The sequence below is a fragment of the Antennarius striatus genome, chromosome 11, assembly GCF_040054535.1.
Source record: "Antennarius striatus isolate MH-2024 chromosome 11, ASM4005453v1, whole genome shotgun sequence".
NCBI lineage: Eukaryota > Metazoa > Chordata > Actinopteri > Lophiiformes > Antennariidae > Antennarius > Antennarius striatus.
Window position 1 is genome coordinate 21,324,227 of NC_090786.1, and position 23,274 is coordinate 21,347,500.

Here is a 23,274-nt window from a genome sequence, read left to right on the forward strand (position 1 = left end):
GTATCACCATTCCAGGGCTCTTCGTCCTAAAGATGCAGGATTTCTGGTGACCCATCAGCTCTGTTAGACTACCTGTAGTTAGACTAGAAGAGGAGACAGAAGGCCTTGATCCGAGGGACAGACACCCTTAGCTTATTTAAGAGTAGACCAAAGACCCTCCTCTTTGACTGAGCCTACAATTAGGATTAAAAGACTCCTTTAGATGAGCTGCAATAGGTTTAGACTGCTGCGGGACTTTTTCTCTCTCTTCTGTTAAAGGGACTTACATTAATTACTTTAACAGCTTCTGTTATTTCTCTTTCTTTGCTTTTCTTGCTCATACTACATTGACCCTTCACATGCTCGCAAGATACTGCCGCTGTCTACTTGACAGGTGGGGAAGTAGAGAAGACGAGAACCCAGGAGTCAGTGAATGCAGCCTGAAAATCCCCATTTCAGTGGCTGGATCTAAACTCCAAATAGTGACTCTATCTGGCCTATTTGCCACTCTTTCTCCCTCTCTCTTTCCCTTACCCTGTCCCTATCTTTTACAACCAACCGGTCAAGGCGGATGGCCACCCTCCAGAGTCTTGGACCTGCCTGGAGTTTCTTCCTCAATGAGATAGTTTTTCACCACCGCTGTCTCTTATGCTTGCTCTGGAGGGTTCTGTTGGGTTTCTCTGTCTGTTAAAGCGCTTTGAAATGTCTGTTAATGTGATTAAGGGCTTTATAAGTAAAATCTGACTGGTTGACTGATTGATTGAAGAGTAAATGTGCTCTAATAATCCTGTTAGGGAAATCATTGTTTATATCTTACACATGGGCATATAATTATTGACAGGCTCTGAAACAAACACACACACACACACACACACACACACACACACACACACACACACACACACACACACACACACACACACACACACACATGGCGCCCCTAGCATGCAGATTTATAGGGTAGAGCGGTGTGCAGCTCCTTCTTGGTGCACCTCAATTGCCAACTTGTAATTTGTAGAGGAGTTTGCCTTGCTCAAGGGCACCTCACCATTGCTTAGGAGGTGAACTGGCACCTCCCCACTGCCAGTTCACAATCTGAACCTTTAAGTTCACATGGGTCTTGAACTAGCCACCCTCCGGTCCCCAGGCCAAGGACTAGCAGACTGAGCTACTGCCGCCCTAACAGACAATGATGTCAGTTGCTCTAGACAAGTGCTTCTCAAAGTACTGTTGTCTGTTCAGCTACCCCCTTAAACTTTTTTTTGCTAATTTCTTGCAACATTTTGTATTATAATTCAGGGGCAGCTTTTTTTTCTGAGTTTCCATGTTCTTCTCTTGGTTTCTCTCTGTGTTCTCTGGCTTTCTTAGACAACAAAAACATGAAACTTAGGTGAATTGGTCACTCCAAAAACTGTTAGTAGGTATGGGTGTGAGTGGTTGTCTGTCTCTCTGTGTGGCCCTGCGATGAACTGATGACTTGTACCCGCCTCTCGCCCACAGCCAGCAGATTGGCTCCAACATAGCCCACGACCTTTAACTCAGATGAAGATTAGAAGTCTTCACAGAATACAGGTGGCTCCTTGCGTGGTCAAACTAATAATTTCAATTCAGTCCACTCAAATTTAGTGTACAGGTCATACCCCATTGTATTACCTACAGTAGCTACAGCCCCAACAAAAATAGGCCACAGGCTGCAGTTGCCTGTCTGGACACCCCTGGTGTAACTGATGAATGTCAATGGGCTTAACCGATGTTCCTCATAAAAATGTGATACTGCACAAAAAGTGAACACAATGGCACTCTAACACACAGTAAAGATGAAATTTAAAATGATTTTAAACCAACTTAACATCAAAAAATTAATGCCTGCAGCATATAGTACAAGAGGTTGCGGGTCAACCACTTGAATATGATTACCTGACAGTAAACTGAGGACAAAGGAGTGAGGTTAGAGTCCAAAACTATGAGGATGGCATGCAGTAACTCATGACAACACTGAGACAGGCAAATTGAATGAGAAAAGAAAGTAAGCTATGTTGGAAGAGTACAAAGAACAGGGTGAAATAATCAGGACACATTGACTAATGAGCCCAGGGAGTCAGGGAGGGGGGGGGGGGTAAAAGGGACAGAAGAAGAGAACAGGATGGAGAAAAAGAGGGAAGCATGAGCTTCTAACTGAGTTGGCTGAAGCCAGTTTTTAAATGTGATGAACGGACTGCGTTGGCTGACCAGGCCGCACGACAACAACACAACACACACTCCTCTGAGGAGTGTGTCTTCCCATGTCCTACAAAAGGTTTTCTCAAAGTTGCAAACGTACAACTAAAATTAACACGAGAATATGTCCGGGGGAGCAAAATGCCGACTTTGGAAAGTAGAGGACACAATGACGTGGACGACATTGAAGTTAACCTCTAAGAACAGAACAATACTTGCTGTTTGATTTTCACCACCCACTGGAAAAGAAGCTGTGAGTTACTCAATTCTTACACACTCGGGTTGAGAACGTCCAGACAAACGCACATGGGAAAATAAGAAACACACAGCAATACTAAGAAGGCTATTAAGAAAGCTATGAAGGATTGTGACATGATGTTAATATCAGTGACATGGCTGCATCTTTGGATTCAGTTGTATAATTAGCGGGCTGCATGGCACATTGCCTCAACTGGAATATGGACTGGTCTACAAACAGCCTAATTATTGATGATTTAGAGGCCCTCTAAGTTATGTGTCAGCCTTTTTATCTACGGAGAAAGCTCACTGTTTTGGTAGTTATAGCTTTGTATATGTACCCGGATGCTAACAATAGCACAGCCCTGGCCCACATATACAAAGAAACAAACAGCAAATGACTTTATAGCTAATGAATTTGTCCAGATATTCAGTCATTTAATTAATCTATGTACATTGTTGAGACTTAATCAATCACATTAATCAGAATCCTTTATCAAACCCCAGAACGAGAAATGGCTTTTCATCACAGTCAGTCCACAGCAGAACAAAGTAAAAAGCCAGACAGGAGTAGATAAATAAGAATTTAAAAAAAACAGATAAATAACGGAATATACAGAATTAAATAAAAACGTACTGTATATACAGATACACACAGGAACAGAACAGCTGCTTCCTTTCACCTTCACTGCGTGTTAAAGTGAGTTATTGTACAGCCTGATGGACACGGGCAGAACAGATCTCCTCCTGAAGGGTCATCCTACCACTGAGGGTTCTCCTCTGTCCCATCAGTGTCCTGTACAGGGGGGGGGGACTCATTGTCCAAGATAGATAGATAGATAGATGGCCCTTAGTTTGGACAATGTCCTCCTGTCCAACACCACAGTCAGAGTCTAACTTTAGTCCCACCATGTCACCAGTCTGTCCAGTCTGTTGGTGCCCCTACCCTCACACCACTGCCCCAGCCAGTCTGTTGGTGCCCCCACCCTCAGACCACTGCCCCAGCCAGTCTGTTGGTGCCCCCCACCCTCACACCACTGCCCCAGAACATTACAGCATAGACAAACGCATTGGCCACCACAGACTGGTAGAACATCCTCAGGGTGTTACAGATGTTAAAAGACCTCAGCCTCCTCAGAAAAAAGAGCCAGCTTTGGTCTTTTTTGTAGAGGGCATCAGTTGCTACCCCAGTCTAGTTTATTGTCATTGTGAACCCCCAAATACTTCCCCAAGTAGTCCTCAACAACATCCACATGACCCTCTGAATGTAGACTGGGGTTACCTGTCCCTTCGTCCTCCTCAAGTCCACTACCAGTTCCTTCATCTTAACCACGTTGAGTTGGAGGTGGTTTTCCTCACTTAATGTGACAAAGTTGTCCACTGTACTCCATCTCGTCACCTTTGCTGTTACTTCCAACCATCGCTGTGTAATCAGAGAACTTCTGGAAATGACAGGTATCCGTGCAGTAGTTGAAGTCCGAGGTGTAAAGCATAAACAGGAACAGAGAGAAAACAGTCCCTTGTGGGGCCCCAGTGTTACTGACCTACAGTCTTGTAGGCGCACATACTGTTGTCTGGAGGTCAAGTAATCAACAATCCAGGACTCTAAAGGATGATCGACCTGCATTGCCATCAGCTTCTCATCCAGCAGAGGTAGCCGGATGGTATTAAAAGCACTGGAGAAATCAAAAAACATTATCCTAACGGGATCCTGTTGGTCTGTAGCCTGTGACTGTCCTCATGTTGTTCCACACCTCGCTTGTGTTGTTTTGCTAAAACTTCCTCTCCAGCTTCCTACACCTTAGCCTCTCTGATCTTAGTTTTCAGGTGTGATGATGGTTTTCATTTCCTCCCTGTTCCCAGCTCTAAGAGCCCTCTTCTTATGGTTTAAGATGGCTTTAATGACCTTTGTCACCCAGGGGTGGACAGGGCTTGGACAATGAACAGTCTGAGCTGCACCAGTGGAGTCAACCTCAACACAGTCCTTGAGTGTCTTGTATACCTCATCAGTCCATCTCCTGAAGGTGGTCATGTTAGCCGGCTGTCTCTTTACCATGGGCTCATAGGAGGTCTTAACAGTACCAGGTTGTGGTCTGGCCTACCAAGTGGGAGGAGGGAGGCAGCTGCAGGCCTCCTTAACATTTGCATACAGCGAGTCCATGGTTTTCCCCTCTTTCGTAGGGCAGTCGACATACTGAGTAAAGTCAGCAAGCGATTTTTCCAATGATATATGATTAAAGTCCCCTGAGATTATGATGGCTGTGTTCGGGTGCTGGGTGTGTAAACATGCAGCGGTGGTATAGATGAGGTCACACACCAATGTAGGGTAGCAGACGGAGGGACATACACAACGACCATCAGTACAAGAGAGAACGTGGCAGATAATACGGCCAAGGCCCAACAGCTAAGGTTCAATGTCGGAGTCACTTTGGTGGTGATGTGAGCAGATGATATTAGACCACCTAATATCTCTATCACTGTGTTACAAGACTCACGGTTCCTCCTGCAAGTTTACTTTTGGCTTGTGAAGTGGAATCTTTGTGAAACCACTGCAATGGCTCCCAAATGTGCTGCTGGTTTAATATCGGTAAGGGGAGAGTTCATAAACATTTAAATTATATGAAAATGATAAAATATTTGGTCGCTCTATCCCGGATTTTCTTTTTTCGCGGCTCGTTCTGGAACCCATTAACCACGAGTAACGAGGGATTACTGCATTAATTCTATTAGCCTACTATCAAAATGATTAAGTAGGCTACAAACACATGAGATTCATCATTAAATATTTATTTTCCATGCAGAGCATCCAGGAGAGAATGACACCACGTGACTACTCTGTTGTACCATATTTGGTGCTTTAAGTGTAACTTCTATTACTATATTAATGTATTATGGAATTGAACCGCTGCTCTTGCGATCATCGGATAACCCACTCTACTGCTGAGCCACTTCCACTCCATACAGTCTGATGGGAATGTATTTTTTATACAATTTTTTTAAAAATTGGAAAACATTAAGAATGTCAGGCTTGTCCTCCTACAGAAACCACATTCAGACAAACAAAAAACCCACACCAGCTTTTTCCATTTTCATATATTTTTGAAAAAGCTCCATGGGGTCACTAGTGTGGTGCTATAGAGTCGCATGTGGCTCTAGAGCCACATTCTAGGGTTAATGAAGAGGAAGGGTATGAATCAACAGGTGCTGGTGTCAATTAATCATGGTACCATCGAAAGTATCCTCTGTATAAATGAACAATATATGAAGAACAGTGTCTGTTAACAAACCCACAAACATATTACAAGACAAAATCAAACTGTATTTATATCTTACAAAAACAGAAGCTTCAACCATGGTCCTCTGAGCAAAAGGCACACATTTCAAAGTATTGTTTTCCCCAATTCTCAGAACCAGAATGGTCCTCAAATGTACTTAAACATAGAACCCACTTTTTCAGGTAAGCCACTGACGGCTACTTAAAACAGCTTGGAAAACCCCTTACAATCCACTAGAGCGTGTTCAAAAACTAAAGGAATGAATGTAAAGCAAAAAAAACCCCACAGACATCAAGTAATATCCATGAAGTGTATGAGTTGTGACCATCAAGGAGCAAATATATGAGTGGTGCACGATGCCTACAGTGTTAAAGCACGGATGAAAGCACAAAGGCTCTGGGAGCTGGTGTCTGAAGCAGAGCTTCATCTGACTCTGCCTCCCAAAGGAAACATGTGAGATACATTTTAATTGCACAGGGAACATGAGGCCCAGGTGTTCAGACCAGTACAGATGATAGTAGGTTGAAAAGAGCTGAATATGTGAATTTGCTGAATATGTAAACGTTGAAGTTTTATGTGAGAGCAACTGAATTGGATCATTGTCTTAAATGCTCTCAGGCAGGTGCACAGGTCTGTTCTGAAACATCTGTCAATATCCAATAAAGAAAGCAGCAAGATGACGGGACAGCTAAGTATGAATTTTGAAACGTCATAGTTAATCAGCACAGCACATGGAAAAATAGAACACAGACCACTTCTGCAGACATGCCCCCCTGCAGGGAATAATACTACTAAAATACACAGGCTTACTCCTGCAAACTCACTGAAATGCCCTCAGGTTTTTAGAGTGGAGTGTCTTTTCAAGCAGGCAAAAATATCCCATTGATTAAGCTTAAAATCTTCAAAATATGGTGAGGGAATAAACCCAGTACAGAATTTGTCTTGGCTAATCTACATACATATAATTGATCTTTGACAAACAGTATAAACATCTTGTCGCGATTGCTAAAACAAAAGTACGTCCTATATTACAGAAAAATAAAGTGCTTAAATGGTATTCTGTGAATAATATGCAAGGGCTCAATTACATTAAGAAATGTGTCCCATTCAGAAATGAGAGTTAAATAATGGCAGCAGTTTCCAGTCACCCACATCTCAGCCTCAGGGGGGAAATACTGTAATTTGAAATCCTAGTAATTATTAAACGTGTGCTGTATGTGCTCAAAGTCGTAATGAATATCCTGAAACAGTAATCCCTCGCATAGTCACCCTTCAAGACGCACAGATTCACTACATTGTGGATTTTTAGTAAATAGTCACGTGATACCGTAATGCACACGCTATTGGCTGACAGCGCCCGTGTGTGCACGCGGTCCTGAGACTCACTGAACACAGCGCACTTCCGTGTATTAAGCACGTTTTTCTATTACAACAGTGTTTTAGTTCCCCCACCTCTTCTAATCTGGGGGGACCTGGTGGAACGGGTCAGCGACTTCAAGTTCCTGGGAACACACATCTCACCGGACCTCACATGGGGCACCAACAACAGCGCCTCTACTGTCTAAGAAGAGTCTGGGTCCTGCCCGGAGTTTCTTCCTCAATGAGGGAGTTTTTCCCTGTCGCTGTTTATGCTCTGGAGAGTTCTGTTGGGTTTCTGTCTGTTAAAGCGCTTTGAAATGTCTGTCGCCATGATTAAGCGCCATATACTGTAAATAAAACTTGATTGACTGATTGATTGATGACGCTAAATTCAATGATTAGAGGCCTGATTTTCACCGAAAAGCTTCTCTAGACCGCTCCCCAGGCTGGCCTGTTGAACAGCATAATTGATGTCTACAGATGTCATTGGCAGCTAGTTAATTGTTTCTTCATTTTATAGTGTTGGGTTACTAGGATATACTGTTACTGTGGTGTATTCAACACAATGAAACAAACACTACTCTTTATACTATGTGCCAAATCCAGAAAATAAGCCACATGCAACACTAGGAACATAATTTCCACAAATACTATATGTATTTAAGGGTTGCAACAGATTTATGAGAGAAGGCAGAGCAGGGAACCAACACAAGCAGAGCAGACGACATTTATAGTGTAAAAACAAAAGATAGTCACCAGAGGTTTACTAAAAAAATATGTTCAATTTCCTGAAGGATCTCAAGCTCTCTAAAGACATTTCGGACCTCATCTCTCTCTATGCACTGCTGTTTGTTCATGTACTTCATGGCGTACATCTTCTCAGTGTCCCTCTTTTGCACAATGCATACCTGTAGAAAGTAAAGAGAGAATGGAGAAAAAAGGGGAGAAAAAGACAGAATGAAAGAAATTAGAAATACATACATAATATACATACATATGTTTTTTAGGGTTAGAGTTATATCTTTTTAATAACAAAGTAATTTGTTATTGAGTAGAGTGCCAAACAAGCATGTCAACGTTTCTAACCCCTACCATACAATAAGCTAATGCTTAACTAATAATTCATATTTCTACTTGCTAATCTTGAATACTATCAGGACCTTAATCAGGAATTTGCACAGGATGGTGGCGCAAACAGCAGCGGCGGCCCAGTGCTCTCGTCTTCGGTGCTTTGTTTGGTTTTATGTCATTATGTTTATCATCAACTGGCTCGCATTCACACCTACAGCCGGCACAAACGTTTAAGAATCGGAAAATGCAGCGAAAACAGCGTTACAGCCGAGTTGATGTACTCCCCAAATGTCACCAGCATGTGGACGGTGCTACCCAGGGAGCTAACACTCTGGACATGGTGTATATCAACATTAGGTGGGGATACAGGGCCATATCCTTACCGCATCAGGCACAGTCTGACCACCTGTCACTGCTTGTAGTCCCTGCCTACACCCCTCAGGAAAACAGCCCTTACTACCACAAAGACTGTTAAAACCTGGCCTACGGGAGCCTCCCTGCAGCTGCAGGGCTGGTCCGATAGGACTAACTGGGACATTTTCCAACACCAAGATCTGGAGGGGTTCACTGACAGTCTTGTGCTACATTAAGACCTGCACTGACAATGTTACAGTCGACAAGACCATTAAGATCTACTCCAATCAGAAGCCCTGGATGACTAGGGAGGTCCGGTTGCTGCTGAAGAGAGACATCGCCTTCAGGTCTGGAGACTAGGCCCCCTACAGCCTGGGCCGGGCCGACCCAAGGAGAGGCATCTCCAAGGCTAAGACTGACTACAGGAGGAGGATTGAGGGCTACCTGGAAGGCAACAGCGGGCAGGTGTGGCAAGGAGTCCAGCACATCACCAACCACAAGGCCAACTCCAGCACTGCTGATGGTGACTCCTCATTGGCAGAGGAGCTAAACCTCTTCTTTGCCCGCTTTGAAGCAGAGTCACCAGATACAGGTTCAGACTGTCTGGCAGCCCGTAGAAGCTTCACCCTCACAGTGGAGGAACAAAAGGTGAGGCGCACGCTGCCGGATGTTAACCCGCGGAAGGCTGCTGGACCTGATGGCGTCTCTGGATGGTGCTAAAGTTCTATGCAGACCAGCTGGCTGGGATTTTCAGAAGGATCTTCAACCAGTCCCTGTCCCAGTCCATCATATCTCCCTGCCTGAAATCCTGACAACATTCTACCAAAAACTCCACCCATCACTGGATTCAGTGACTATCGGCCAGTGGCACCGACCCCTGTGGTGATGGAGTGCTTTGAGAAACTGGTTAAGAGTCACGTCACATCCTTATTCCCTCTCACTTTTCATCTCCACCAATACACATACAGGGCAAACAGGTCCACTGAGGACCCCGTCACCGCAGTGCTCCACACCACGCTGGTGCACCTGGAGCAGAAGGGGGGCTACGCATGACTGCTCTTTATAGACTCCAGCTGAGTTCAACACCCTCCTCCCCCACAGACTTGTGTCCAAACTGTTGGACCTGGGACTACCACACTCCACCTGCCTTGGGATACAGGACTTCCTGACAAACCACTCCCAGACAGTGAGAATGGGCTTCCACACTTTGGCAGCTATCAGCCTCAGCATTGGCTCCTCACAGGGCTGTGTGCTGAGCCCGCTGCTCTATGCCCCCTACACCCACGACTGTGCTGCCGCCCACCCTAGTAACACCATCGTCAAATGCACGGATGACACCAATGTGGTGGGGCTTATCTCAAGAGGAGATGAGTCCACTTACAGGGACAAGGTAGAGCTGCTGAGGGTGTGGTACAGAACCAACAACCTGCTCCTAAACATGACCAAGACCAAGGAGATTTTAGTGGACTTCGGAAAACAAACGGGACACTGAACCCCTGCGCATCAACAGGGTCTGCGTGGAGAGGGTCCCTGAATTTCGCTTCCTTGGGTCCACATGGCAGAGGACTTGATCTGGAGCACAAACATCACCAAGTTGGTGAGGAAAGCCCAGCAGAGACTTTACTTCCTGAGGATTCTTAGGAAATTCATCATCCTTCAGGAGCTGTTAGTGGCCTTCTACCGCTGCTCTGTCTAGAGCACCCTCACCTATGGCCTCTGTGTGGGGCGGGAGCAGCACAGTGGCACAGAGAAGAGCGCTCCAGAAGGTCATCAAGGCCACCCAGGGGATTACTGGCTGTCCCCTTCCCTCCCTGGAAGAACTGTACAGTTCTCACTACACCAGGAAAGCCGTGAACATCACAAAGGACACGTCACATCCTGGTCACAGCTGGTTTGAACTGCTGCCATCAGGAAAAAGTTCAGGGCAATAAAAACAACCAGCAGGCTGAAAAACAGCTTCTATGCAAATGTGGTAAAACTGCTGATTTCTGCCAAACTGCCGTAAAATATGTTTACATACATGCACCAGGGGCTATGTGCAATTTAACATTTAACATTCATTTAATGTTTCTTTATTGATACCGTGTATCATTTTCTGTGAATGGGCGTTAGAATGTTTGACAGACATCATCCTGCCCTTTTTGCCCTGTTTCCTTTTGTGTTCTTGTCTATTTTTTTATCTTTGTTTTATGTATATATATTTTTTTATATCCTTTGTATCCGTCTAGTTCCTTTTTATCTGTTCTATTTAATGTATCTGCTCTGAATAAGAACACCAAATGTCGTTGTTTTGATTAACAATGACAAGTGATCCTTGATTTGCACCAGATTATGCACACTCATAACAACCTTATAATAACGTAGTATATAACGTAACATAATAACGTAGTGTGTTATATTATATATGTATAAATGTACGATTCTTATGTGTTATATTTGTCTAAGAATTCTGAAGATACGTACTGAGGTTCTCTCTAGGAGTGACCAGGATGGATAGGATCAGGAATGAGTACATCAGAGGGACAGCACATGTTAGAGGTTCTGGAGATAAAGTCAGAGAGGCCAGACTGAGATGGTTTGGACATGTCCAGAGGAGAGAGTGAATATATTGGTAAAAGGATGCTGAGTTTTGAACTGCCAGGCAGGAGGCCTAGAGGAAGACCAAAGAGGAGGTTTATGGATGTAGTGAAAGAGGACATGAAGGTCGTTGGTGTGAGAGAAGAGGATGCAGAAAACAGTTAGAGGTAACTGATTCGCTGTGGTGAACCCTGAAGGGAAAAGCCCAAAGGAGAAGATGAAGAAGATATTTGTCTAAGAATTCGTCAATTTCTGTAGAAAGCAGTTGCATGGAAAGCCAAAAGAACATTTTGGATACGTCCCTAAGCAAACACAACAAAATTTAATAGATACGACTATTACTACACAAAATTGGTTTGAAATCAGGTCTTTAATGGTGTGATCCTTTTAAAAGACAAATTAGGAACCAGAAGGACACGCAGATAATTAATGCAGTATTTCTTCCAAAGCTGCTCTGGCCTGGCTGACACAAAAGTACCTGAATAAAATAACTACTGCTTCATTAACTGCATTTATGAGAATCTTTTTAAAGCGCATATCATACAAAAGAAAATAGATGTCATATATCTAAGCCTGGCCCAGCAGCAAGGTAAAACCACGTCTAATCTGAATCTTCAAGACAAGAGATAACCCAGGACTGCAATATCTGCATATAATTCAATTTAATTACCACTTCAATATCCTAAGGGCTTCAGTGCAAAGTTTCTATTAAATTTAAAAAGATATTCTGTGAACTAACAAATGTCGGTGGAAATATAACCTCCACAGCAATAATAATCTGAGAGAACAAATTTTAAATTTCCTTCAATTATCCTCTTATCGGGAGCGTTGGTGTCAGATGACTGGGTAATGCCTTGACACTGAGATTTTATAGAGGGTTAAAAAATGACTCACAAATGCCTTCCAGTGTTGGCTCATGCAAAACAGATTTAACAAAAACAATTGAAGTGAAATTTATAGTATGAAATTGAACTTTTATTAAAATATATTTATAGAACAAACTGCTTTTTTTGAAGTCCACTAGATAGTGGTATATGCAGTAATCATTTCTGGTGAGGTCAACAAAGGTGGCACTGAGAATGAAAATGAAAAATTTAAAGAAAACAAAGAAAATAATCAGACAAGCACACAGCAGCATCCTTCCAGCCAATGACAGCCCTCTCTGGGCAATTAAAATATGACTAATATAATGGAGACCAGGCCATGAGAGCTTCCAGTCACATCTTAGCATGTATGCGTCATTAACGTCCTTTTCCAGCGACGGCCAGGGCGACTGTCGTCTCATGATTAATCATCCACAATGATTTTATGTCAAATGCAAACATCAACATTAATTTTATAACAACAATTATTTATAATAAGAAATAATTACAATAAAAACTCGATTCAAGTGACTGTGCTGATGAGGTTTACTTTGAAATACAGTGATTTACAATCAGTGCATTCAACGTAAGAAATATAGTGATTATTCATTTCTAAAAGAGTGAACATGTCACGGTTCGGTGTGGCAGTGCTGGTGTGTGGCAGGGAGATGGGCCGGGCTTGTGGGTGGAGCCACGGCTCCACACCTGTTGGTCTTCTCCACACCTGAGACTCATCCACACACCCGTTCTGATCGTCACACCTCAACTTGTTTGGAGCTAATGACCATAATGTCTTTTAAGCCTTGTGGCCCATTCTGTCACAGAGGTAGGGGTTTGGACCCAAATGCAGAACACCAGAGACACCACTTTTGTCCATAGCTTTAATCAAAAATGAAAAACTACACCGTCAAGATGCAAACATAAACTCAGGCAGACCAAGGCAGAAAAACAGAACACCCTATCTCAAAAAATAAGCATATTTCATCTGAGCAATGAAAATGTTTTTAATACAAAAAGTCACCCTTCACATAATTATGTTCAGTTATGCACGCAATACTTGGTTGGGAATCCTTTTACAGAAATGACTGCTTCAATGCGGCGTGGCATCAGGACATCAGCCTGTGGCGCTGCTCAGGTGTTATGGAGGCCCAGGTGCTTCGATAGAGGCCTTAAGCTCATCCACAGTGTTGGGTCTGGTGTCTCTCAGCTTCCTCTTCACAACATCCCACAGATTCTCTGGGGGGTTCAGGTCAGGAGAGTTGGCAGGCCAGGTGAGCACAGTAATACCATGACCAGTAAACCATTTACCAGTGGTTTTGGCACTGTGAGCAGGTGTCAGGTCATGCTCCTGATAGCTGCATTGACCCTGCCCTTGATCAAACACACTGGACCAACACCAGCAGCTGACATGGCCCCCCAGACCATCACTGACTGTAGGTACTTGACAATGGATTTCAGACATTTTGGCACTTCCTTCTCCCCAGTCTTCCTCCAGACTCTGGGACCTTGATTTCAGAATGACATGCAAAATTTGCTTTCGAAAACAGTACTTTGGACACTGAGCAACAGTCCAGTGCTGCGTCTCTGTAGCCCAGGTCAGGGGCTTCTGCCGCTGTTTCTGGTTCAAAAGTGGCTTGACCCTGCAGCATACTCCAGACTCAGTCCACTGCTTCCGCAGGTCCCCCAAGTCTGGAATCGGCCCTTCTCCACAATCTATCTCAGGGTCTATCTCTTCTGGTTGTGCAGCGTTTTCTGCCACACTTGTTCCTTCCCACAGACTTCCACTGAGGTGCCGTGATACAGAACTCTGGAAACAGCCTTTTCGCTCAGAAATTTTCTTTCTGTCTTACCCTCTTGCTTGACGGTCAATGATGGCCTTCTGGACAGCAGTCAGGTCAGCAGTCTTACCCATGATGTGGTTTTGAGTAATGAACCATGCTGGGAGTTTTTTAAAGCCTCAGGAATCTTTTGCAGGTGTTTAGAGATAATTTGTTGACTCAGATAATCAGGTTAATAGCTCGTGTAAGGTACCTTTTCATGATATGCTATGTTTTTGGACTTCTGTGCTAGTCAGGGATTGTTCATAACTAACACAAGGATGCTCATAAGTGTACCTGGTACCAAAGCACCCTGTGTCAGAGTTCAATGACTGATCTTGTGATCGTATCATCTGACCTTCGACCGTGTGTTTTGGACACTCAGGTGAAGAGAGGGGCAGAGCTGTCAACTGATCACCACCTGGTGGTGAGTTGGGTACGTTGGTGAAGGAAACCTTTGGATAGACCTGGTAAGCCCAAACAAGTAGTGCGGGTGTACTGGGAACGTCTGGAGGAGGACTTGGTCCATGAGGCCTTCAACTCCCACCTCCGAAGGAGCTTCTCTTGCATCCCTGTGGAGGCTGGGGGCATTGAACCTGAATGGTCGATGTTCAAAGCTTCCATTGCTGAAGCTGCAGCTGAGAGCTGTGGTCTCAAGGTCTTGGGTGCCTCAAGGGGCGGTAACCCTCGAACACCGTGGTGGACCCCGGTGGTCAGGGAAGCCGTGTGACTGAAAAAGGAGGCCTTCAGGGGCATGTTGTCCCTGGGGACTCCTGAAGCAGTTGCAGGGTACCGACGGGCCAAAAGGGCTACAGCCCTTGTGATGGAGGCAGAACAGAGGTTGTGGGAGGAGTTCAGAGAGGCCATGGAGAAGGACTATTGGACAACACCAAAGTTTTTCTCAAGGACTCTCCGACACTTCAGGAGGGGGAAACAGGGGACAATCCAAGCTGTATACAGCAAGGATGGGACACTGTTGACCTCGACTGAGGAGGTTGTCGGTCGGTTGAAGGAACACTTAGAGGAACTCCTGAATCCAACCACCCCAACTGACCCGTCCTCTGTTGCAGAGGCAGAGCTGGAGGATGATGGGGGATCAGAGTAAATCTCTCTGGGTGAAGTCACCGAGGTAGTTAAACAACTTCACGGTGGCAAAACGCCGGGTGTTGATGAGATTTGCCCAGAAATGCAGAAGGCTCTGAGTGTTGAGGGGCTGTCATGGATGACACGCCTCTTTAAAATTGCGTGGAAGTCTGGGACAGTGCCAAAAGAGTGACAGACTGGGGTGGTGGTTCCTCTTTGTAAAAAGGGGGACCAGAGGGTGTGTACCAACTACAGGGGCATCACACTCCTCAGTCTCCCTGGGAAAGTTTACTCCAAGGTGCTGGAAAGGAGGGTCCGGCCAATTGTCGAGCCTCAGATTGAGGAGGAAGAATGTGGGTTCCGTCCTGGTCGTGGAACAACGGACCAGCTTTTTACTCTCACAGGGATCCTAGAGGGGGCTTGGGAGTATGCCCATCCAGTCTACATGTGTTTTGTGGACTTGGAGAAGGCGTACGATCGGGTCCCCAGGGATATACTGTGGGAAGTACTGCGGGAGTATGGGGTAAGGGGGCCTCTCCTAAGGGCCATCCAATCCCTGTACGCCCAAAGTGAGAGCTGCATTCAGGTTCTGGGCAGTAAGTCGGACTTGTTCCGAGTAGCTGTTGGCCTTCGCCAGGGCTGCGCTTTATCACCAATTCTGTTTGTGATTTTCATGGACAGGATATCGAGGCGTAGTCGTGGTGAGGAGGATTTAAAGTTTGGTGGCCTGAGGATTGCATCTCTGCTTTTTGCAGATGATGTGGTCCTGTTTGCGTCATCAGCCTGTGACCTGCAGCGCTCCACTGGTCCGGTTTACAGCCGAGTGTGAAGCGGCAGGGATGAGGATTAGCACCTCCAAATCTGAGGCCATGGTCCTCAGCAGGAAACCGGTGGACTGCCTTCTCCGAGTGGGAATGAGGTCCTTCCACAAGTGAAGAAGTTTAAGTATCTTGGGGTCCTGTTCACGAATGAGGGAAGAATGGAGCGTGAGATTGGACGGAGAATTGGGGCAGCAGGAGCGGTATTGAAGTCACTTTACCGCACTGTTGTCACAAAGAGGGAGCTAAGTCGAGAGGCAAAGCTCTCCATCTACCGTTCAATCTTTGTTCCTACCCTCACCTGTGGTCATGAGCGATGGGTCATAGAGATAAGGTAGAAACACTGCTGTTCACGAGGGGCTCAGAGTAGAGCCGCTACTCCTTCACGTCGAAAGGAGTCAGTTGAGGTGGTTTGGGCATCTGGTGCGGATGCCTCTGGGGGCCTCCCTAGGGAGGTGTTCCTGTTTCCTGATTCCCGATTCCGGATAAGCGGTGGAAGATGGATGGATGGACTGTGTGTGTGTGTGTGTGTGTGTGTGTGTGTGTGTGTGTGTGTGTGTGTGCGAGTATACAGGTATATATATATATATATATATATATACCTTTTTATTATTGTATATAATATATATATATATATATATATATATACAATAATAAAAAAATGTCAGCTAATCAAAACAAAGACAAACTACCAAAATACATCAATTATGTCTGATTTTAAAACACAGACAGTACTCTCTTGATTCATCAATGTAGTCTCATGTCATTCAGCACAAACACAAAGGAATTCTTCAACTACCAAATGTTCCACAAATTAATCCAAAAATGATTGTTCCATGATTAATGGCCACAATAATAATTTAATAATATGTAATGCTAGGGTGAAAAACAATGCAATTTTGCTTGACTGTGTTTTAGGAACAGAGATGCCAACGTTGCTTCCTTGCTATACTCAGCCTGACCATGAGACAAAAATACAAACACATAATTTTATTCTCTGTAATTAAAATGAGTCATGATGTCAATACTCTCAATAGGTTGAAGTGAATTGGCTCTCTTCTAAATGTTTTTAGAGAAATAATTGCATATCCTCAGTTTTGACCAACTATTAGAATACAAAAGATTATATGTTAAGCATTCATTTCTGAATAATTGGACAAGATAATGAATGTACAGAATGTATAAATACACAGATATACTGGCTAAGAAATGTAGTAGTACCTTTCCAAAGCTCCCTTTCCCAATGGCCCGCAATATCTGGAAGTGGTCAAAGTTCACTGTGAAGAAAAAGAGAAGAGAGTGAAGGACTTGGTCAGCATGTCTGTACAGGTGTTATGTAGCGTGATCACAGCATTAGTTCTGGAGCAGCAGTCTGGCACACTTTCTTGAAAAATCATTTGCAGCAGTCACAGTGCTTGTCATGCAGTGACCCACTTTTATGGGACATACTGTAAATAGATGTCAATTCTTTGTGTGTGTGTGTGTGGGGGGGGGGGGTTCTATATAGAACGAAATCACAACAAATGATACCTCAAGGCAATTTTGAAGAAAGGACAGCAGATCCAGGTACATAACAGCTACCCATGAGGAAGCACTTGGCAGCACTGTGGCCTCACAGCAACAAAGACCTTAGTTCAACTTGACCTGGGGCCTTTAGCACAGAGTTTGGATCTTCTCCCCATGTCTGCATGGGTTCTCTCTGGGTTTTCAGGGTTTGTCTTACCACAACTGAATTGTCAATCATTGAATCAGACCATTATTACAAATGAGAATTGGTACTCAACTGACATACGTATAAATAAAGTTTAAATTAAAAATAAAAAACAATGAAATTATGATTTTATAGTCAACACAAATCCTGACTGCCTTGATAAAATGTCTGTGACATAATATTGAACCACTATGAATCAATGACCACTGTTCCTCCTCTCCCTGCTTCATCAGCCTTTTCCAGTATGGCCTGGTTTCACTGCTTGTTACTTTAAATTCTAACAAGACATTATGTGCCAAAAAACAAGGGGAGCGTTTTTGCAAATCCTGCCTCTTGTTTCCGTGGCAACTGTTGAATGTGAACAATAGTGCACTGACAATTTAAGATAGTCACTGAGCAAGAGAAGACTAACAAACAACCCGGAGAACCAAAGAAAACCAGGATGGTGGATTAATAACTTGTCATTTAACATTTCTACTATTGAATATCAGCCTTGCTGAATGTGATCTTGAATGTGATCTTGAATGTTACTCCACTGTATATAAATCCTGCTCAAAGAAAAAAGAGAGAAAGCTTTATTATTAATATTATTATATAATTGTAATATGAAATATCACGGTTAAGGTGGGGGGTAACACATGAGCCACTGCGACATGAGAGCTCAGCCGCAATGGCGAAATCTATCCTAATTATCCTAAGATCAATTTTGTGGAGGTGTTGAAGGAGTAGCTGGAGGAAACCAGTGGAGACGGAGTGAATATAATATAAATAATATGATAAAAACTCTGCACCAAAAGACAGAACACTGGGAATGAACATGAGACCTTCTTACTGCGAGACAACAGTTTTTACATATTCTTATAGTTATACTTATGGCTTTTAAATAAATATATGGAATTTTACATACATGATTATATATCATGCATAGACAGAATAAACAAAAGAAAACTCACAAAAAGTGGGTAACATAACCAGGGAGAGGGAGTAAGGTTGTCTTCTAAATTACACATTTTCTGGGATTTTATTGAAAAATAAATGGCAAATTAATTATTAATGTTGCAAAAGTAAATACAGTTCTTATATTGTAGTAGTGCAATTATCAATTATTAATACACTATCATTGATATTGATGGAGAGAAAATGCTGGTACAAAAATATGTATGCTTGTTTCTTTCAAAACTGAAACACAAAAGCAAAAACTGTATGTTATGCTATGTGCTTGATGGTCTTTGATATAAATGTTGTTATTGGTAACAATTTTGAACAAAATCCATCTTGAAACCAATCCACTGCAGTGCAAAATACGATGATCCACATCTTACAACAATGTATTAATGACATGAAATGGAAATGCTGGTCCTCTCTGAGGAACCATCACCTTATCGTGGTGGAGAGGTTTGTGTGCCCCAAGTATCCTGTGAGCTATGTTGTCACGACTCTTGTGCTCCTGGTAGGGTCACCCAATTCAAACAGGTCTCAGGTGAAGGGCCAAATAACAGTTCAGAAGCTCGATTTACAGCTCAGTTCATCCATCCTTCTGATCCTACATCGTCTTCATCTCACACTTCATGTTCCTACACTTGCTTTTTATGTTAAGTTCCCGTTTTTTCTGCTGTATAATTATGTCATTATGCTAATTATGTAATTTATGCGACGTCTTTGTCGGTGCCAATTTCGTCACTGTTATGTGTATTTATTTGTATCTCTGTGTGCAGATGTCTGCCCTAAATTTCCCTTGGGATTATTAAAGAATCAATCAATCTATCCATCCATCCATCCATCCATCCATCCATCCATCCATCCATCCATCCCTGGGGCCAGGGGCCACAGTTAGCTGCATTCCTTGGGCCAGAGCAGGCGACATCAAGGGAGAATTAAAGTTAATGAGTAAAACTAAAGGGAGGATTAAACAAATTATAATCCACTGTGGAGTAAATGATGCTCGCCTAAGAAAGTCAGAGGTCCAAAAGAATAACGTTGAGTCGGTGTGCACATTTGTGAAGACCATGGCTGACGAAGTGGTTTTCTCTGGTCCCCTCCCAAATTTAACCAACGATGAGATGTTTAGCCGCATGTCATCTTTTAATCGCTGGCTGACTAGGTGGTGTCCCAATAACTCAGTAGGCTTCATTGATAATTGGAAAGCTTTCTGGGGCAATCCTGGTCTCATCAGAAGGGATGGCATTAATCCTACTTGGGATGGTGCAGCCCTCTTGTCTAAAAATATAGTTCAAAGTCTATCTTCTAAATCCTGACATGCCAGAGTGGAGATCAGGCATCAGAGTCCTACACGCCTCTCTGAGTTTCCCCTACTACAGTCCACGGCCATAGCTAACTCTAGTTTAACTAAGACACACCACATTAAGACTGTCTGTCCCCCGGACCTATAGAAGTGTTAGACTGCTAAAATCTAGAAACACTGCTTCCATTAACCATAGTAACTTAATCCACATTAAATGTGTATCTAGACAAAATTCAGACAGGATAATTAAATGTGGTCTTTTAAATATTAGATCATTATCATCCAAGGCTCTTTTAGAAATGATCTAATAACCGATCACAGTATTGACATTTTTGGACTAACGGAAACCTGGCTATATAAGGATGAATATGTTAGCCTTAATGAAGCTTCTCCTCCGAGCCACATCAACATTCACATAGCGCGTGACAGTGGACGAGGAGGTGGTGTGGCGCCATTTACAACTCTAACTTATCAAAACCTGAGTCTAGCTACAGTACTTTTGAGAGCCTTAGCATGAATGTGCAACAGTCCTCAAATAAACTAACCAATTCTATTGAATTTGTAATTGTATATTGTCCTCCTGGACCATATTATTCTTTTTTGATAGAATTTTCTGAATTTCTATCTAATTTGGCTCCTATCAAAGATAAAGTTATAGTACAGTCAAACCTTGGTTTTCGAACGCTTCTGTTCTTGACCAAATCGGATTTTGACCAGAAAATCCGAGAATTTTACGTCTCTGAACTCGACCAAAATTCGGCTCTCGACCAAACCGAAAGAAGCTGAGCGTACCTGAACGCGACTCACTCGGGAGCCGAGTGAACTGCCGAGGATGCTTCGTCCGTAGCGCATTCGTGTTCAAAGTTCGATAGGATATCTTATATTAAAATAATACACAGTGTCTATTTCTACCCCTTTTTATTTATGGTAAACAGTATACAGTGCAGTTTATGGTGTAAAATAGTAAAAAAAAAAAAAAAACGTAGAAAAAGTTGTTTTTTAGACTTGGAACGGATTAAAATTATTTATATTAATTATAATGGGAAAAATAGTTTCGGATTTCGAACAACTCGCTTTTCGAACAGCCTTCTGGAACGGATTCTGTTCGAAAACCGAGGGTTGACTCTAATAGGAGATTTCAATGTTCATTTCGACAGTGATAATGCTAGTTTCTGCGCTGGGTTCAAGTCTATGCTAAATTCTCTAGGCTTCTCACAGTTGGTGGATGGTCCTACCCATACACACCATCACACCCTCCATCTTATTCTTACCCACGGTGTAGATATAGGGCATTTGACTATTTTCCCACAAAACGACTTCTTGTCAGATCACTCCCGAGTTACTTTTGACTTTGCCTTAATTAACAATAACCCACAGAATAAATCCATCTTGACTAGATCAATCACTGATTCAGTAATAACTAGATTTACAGAAAAAATCCCCTCAGCCTTAGAGTCAGGACGCTCCCCTGTCCTCTATTCCAATACTAGCCAACATATCAGATTTCTCACAGACAGTGTGGCTAACATCCTAACAACAAATCTAGATGACATAGCCCCGTTAAAATTTAAAAAACAGTAAAGGTCAGCCCCCTGGTTTAATTCGTCAGTCCACGACCTTAAACAGCGCCCCCCCAGGCTGGAGAGAATCTGGTGATCAACAAAAACTGACTTAGCTTATTCAACCTGGAAAGACAGCTTCACGTCATATAAGAAGGCTCTCGGTAGAAATAGAAATACTTGCTACTCTACTTTAATAGAGGACAATAAAAACAACCCTCAGTTTCTTTTCAGCACTGTAGCCAGGCTGACTAAGAAACACAACAGTATGGAGCCTACCAGTCCTTTAAATCTGGAATGTGATGACTTTCTTAGGTTTTTTCAAAACAAAATTATAAATCTTAGAGATGAGATCCATCATGTATTGTCAAACACAAATAAGTTAGCAGAGGAATCGACTATTTCTGGCAATACCCTAGAGTGTTTTCAGCAAATGGAACTCTCCGATTTAAACTCCCTAATTTCCTCTGCTAAACCCAACACCTGTCTACCAGACAAAATTCCAAGTATGCTCCTCAAAGAGGTTCTACCATTCATAAATAAACCTGTACTATCCATAATCAATCAATTCTTAAAAATAGGTGATGTACCAAAATCTTTCAAAGTGGCTGTGATCAAGCCCCTCCATAAGAAACCAAACCCAGATGCTGGCCTCCTCTCAAATTACAGGCTGATCTCTAACCTGCCATTCCTATCTAGAGAACATAGATCCTAGAGAACATAATGGCCAAACAGCTAAATGACTACCTGTTAGAGAACACTCTGTTAGAGGATTTTCAGTCAGGTTTTAGAACACACTACAGTATGGAGACTATACTGCTGAAAGTAACAAATGACCTTTTAACAGCGTCAGATAAAGGTCTTCTTTCTGTTCTAGTCTTATTAGACCTGAGTGCAGCTTTCGATACTGTTGACTATAATACTCTTTTAAGGAAATTGGAAGAGGAGGTTGGGATTAAAAACTCAGCACTAGACTGGTTTAGATCATATCTATCCGATTTCAGTTTGTCTATGTCAATAATAAATCTTCAGATTGAGGGACTCTCACCTGTGGAGTACCTCAAGGATCTGTTCTGGGGCCTATTCTGTTTAATCTGTATATGTTACCATTGGTAAATATTATAAGGAAACATAACATTAATTTTCATTGTTATGCTGACGATACTTAATTATATTTATCAATTAAACAAATGAATCTGATCAGCTAATTAAATTGGAAACCTGCCTCAGGGATATTAAATCCTGGATGCTTCACAATTTCTTAATGTTGAACAGTAACAAAACTGAAGTCATTATTATTGGGCTGAAGCATCTTAGACATGATTTCTCTAACATTGTAATTCACTAGATAGCATTGCTCTATCCTCCACCAGTGAAGTCAGGAACCTGGGAGTGATTTTTAATCAAGATCTGTCCTCTGATTCTCATCAAGTCTGTATTCCGGACAGCCTTCATTCACTGGAGAAATATTGCTAAAGTTGAAATTTCTTATCCTTTAAAGACGCAGAGAAAATCATTCATATTTTTGTTACTTCTAGATTGGATTACTGCAATTCCTTATTATGGGCTGTTCTAGCTCCTTTATTAGGACTCTACAGTTAGTTCAGAATGCAGCTGCCTGCTGACTGACTGGACTGGGAGGAGAGAACACATCTCTCCTGTCCTGTCACTTCATTGGCTCCTGATTAATTATAGAATACGATTCAAAGTCCTCATGATCACATATAAAGCTCTCCACTGTAAGGCTCCGTCTAACATTGAAGATGTAATTGAAGTGTATCACCCCCCCAGGGCCCTTTGATCAGAGGATGCAGGATTTCTGGTGACCCGTCGGGTTTTTAAGAGTAGAACAGGGGGCAGAAGCTTCAGCTATCTGCCCCTCTACTCTGGAACGATCTCCCAGCCTCTGTCCGGGGGGTGGGGGGGGCACCCTTAGCTTATTTAAGAGTAGACTAAAAACCCTCCTCTTTGATAGAGCCTACAATTAGAAATAACACCCCCCCCCCAACACTGGATATGCTCCTATAGGCCTAGGCTGCTGAGGGTATTTTTCTCTGTCACTTCATCTTCTTTATCTTTCTCTGCTCATAGAAGTTATCACTTCTGTCAAAT

The 23,274-nt window shown here is 43.0% G+C and overlaps 1 protein-coding gene across 1 annotated transcript in view; it reads right to left on the reverse strand.

Moving 5' to 3' along the window:
* LOC137603624 (serine/threonine-protein kinase 32C-like) overlaps positions 1 to 23,274 on the reverse strand; it is a 55,677-nt gene that overhangs the window by 20,446 nt on the left and 11,957 nt on the right. Inside the window, exons 2-3 of the mRNA XM_068327257.1 lie at positions 16,872 to 16,927; positions 7,824 to 7,975 (exon numbers count right to left, since the gene is read on the reverse strand). Of these exons, the coding sequence (XP_068183358.1) occupies positions 7,824 to 7,975; positions 16,872 to 16,927 (208 nt within the window). The remainder of the gene's footprint in view (positions 1 to 7,823; positions 7,976 to 16,871; positions 16,928 to 23,274) is intronic.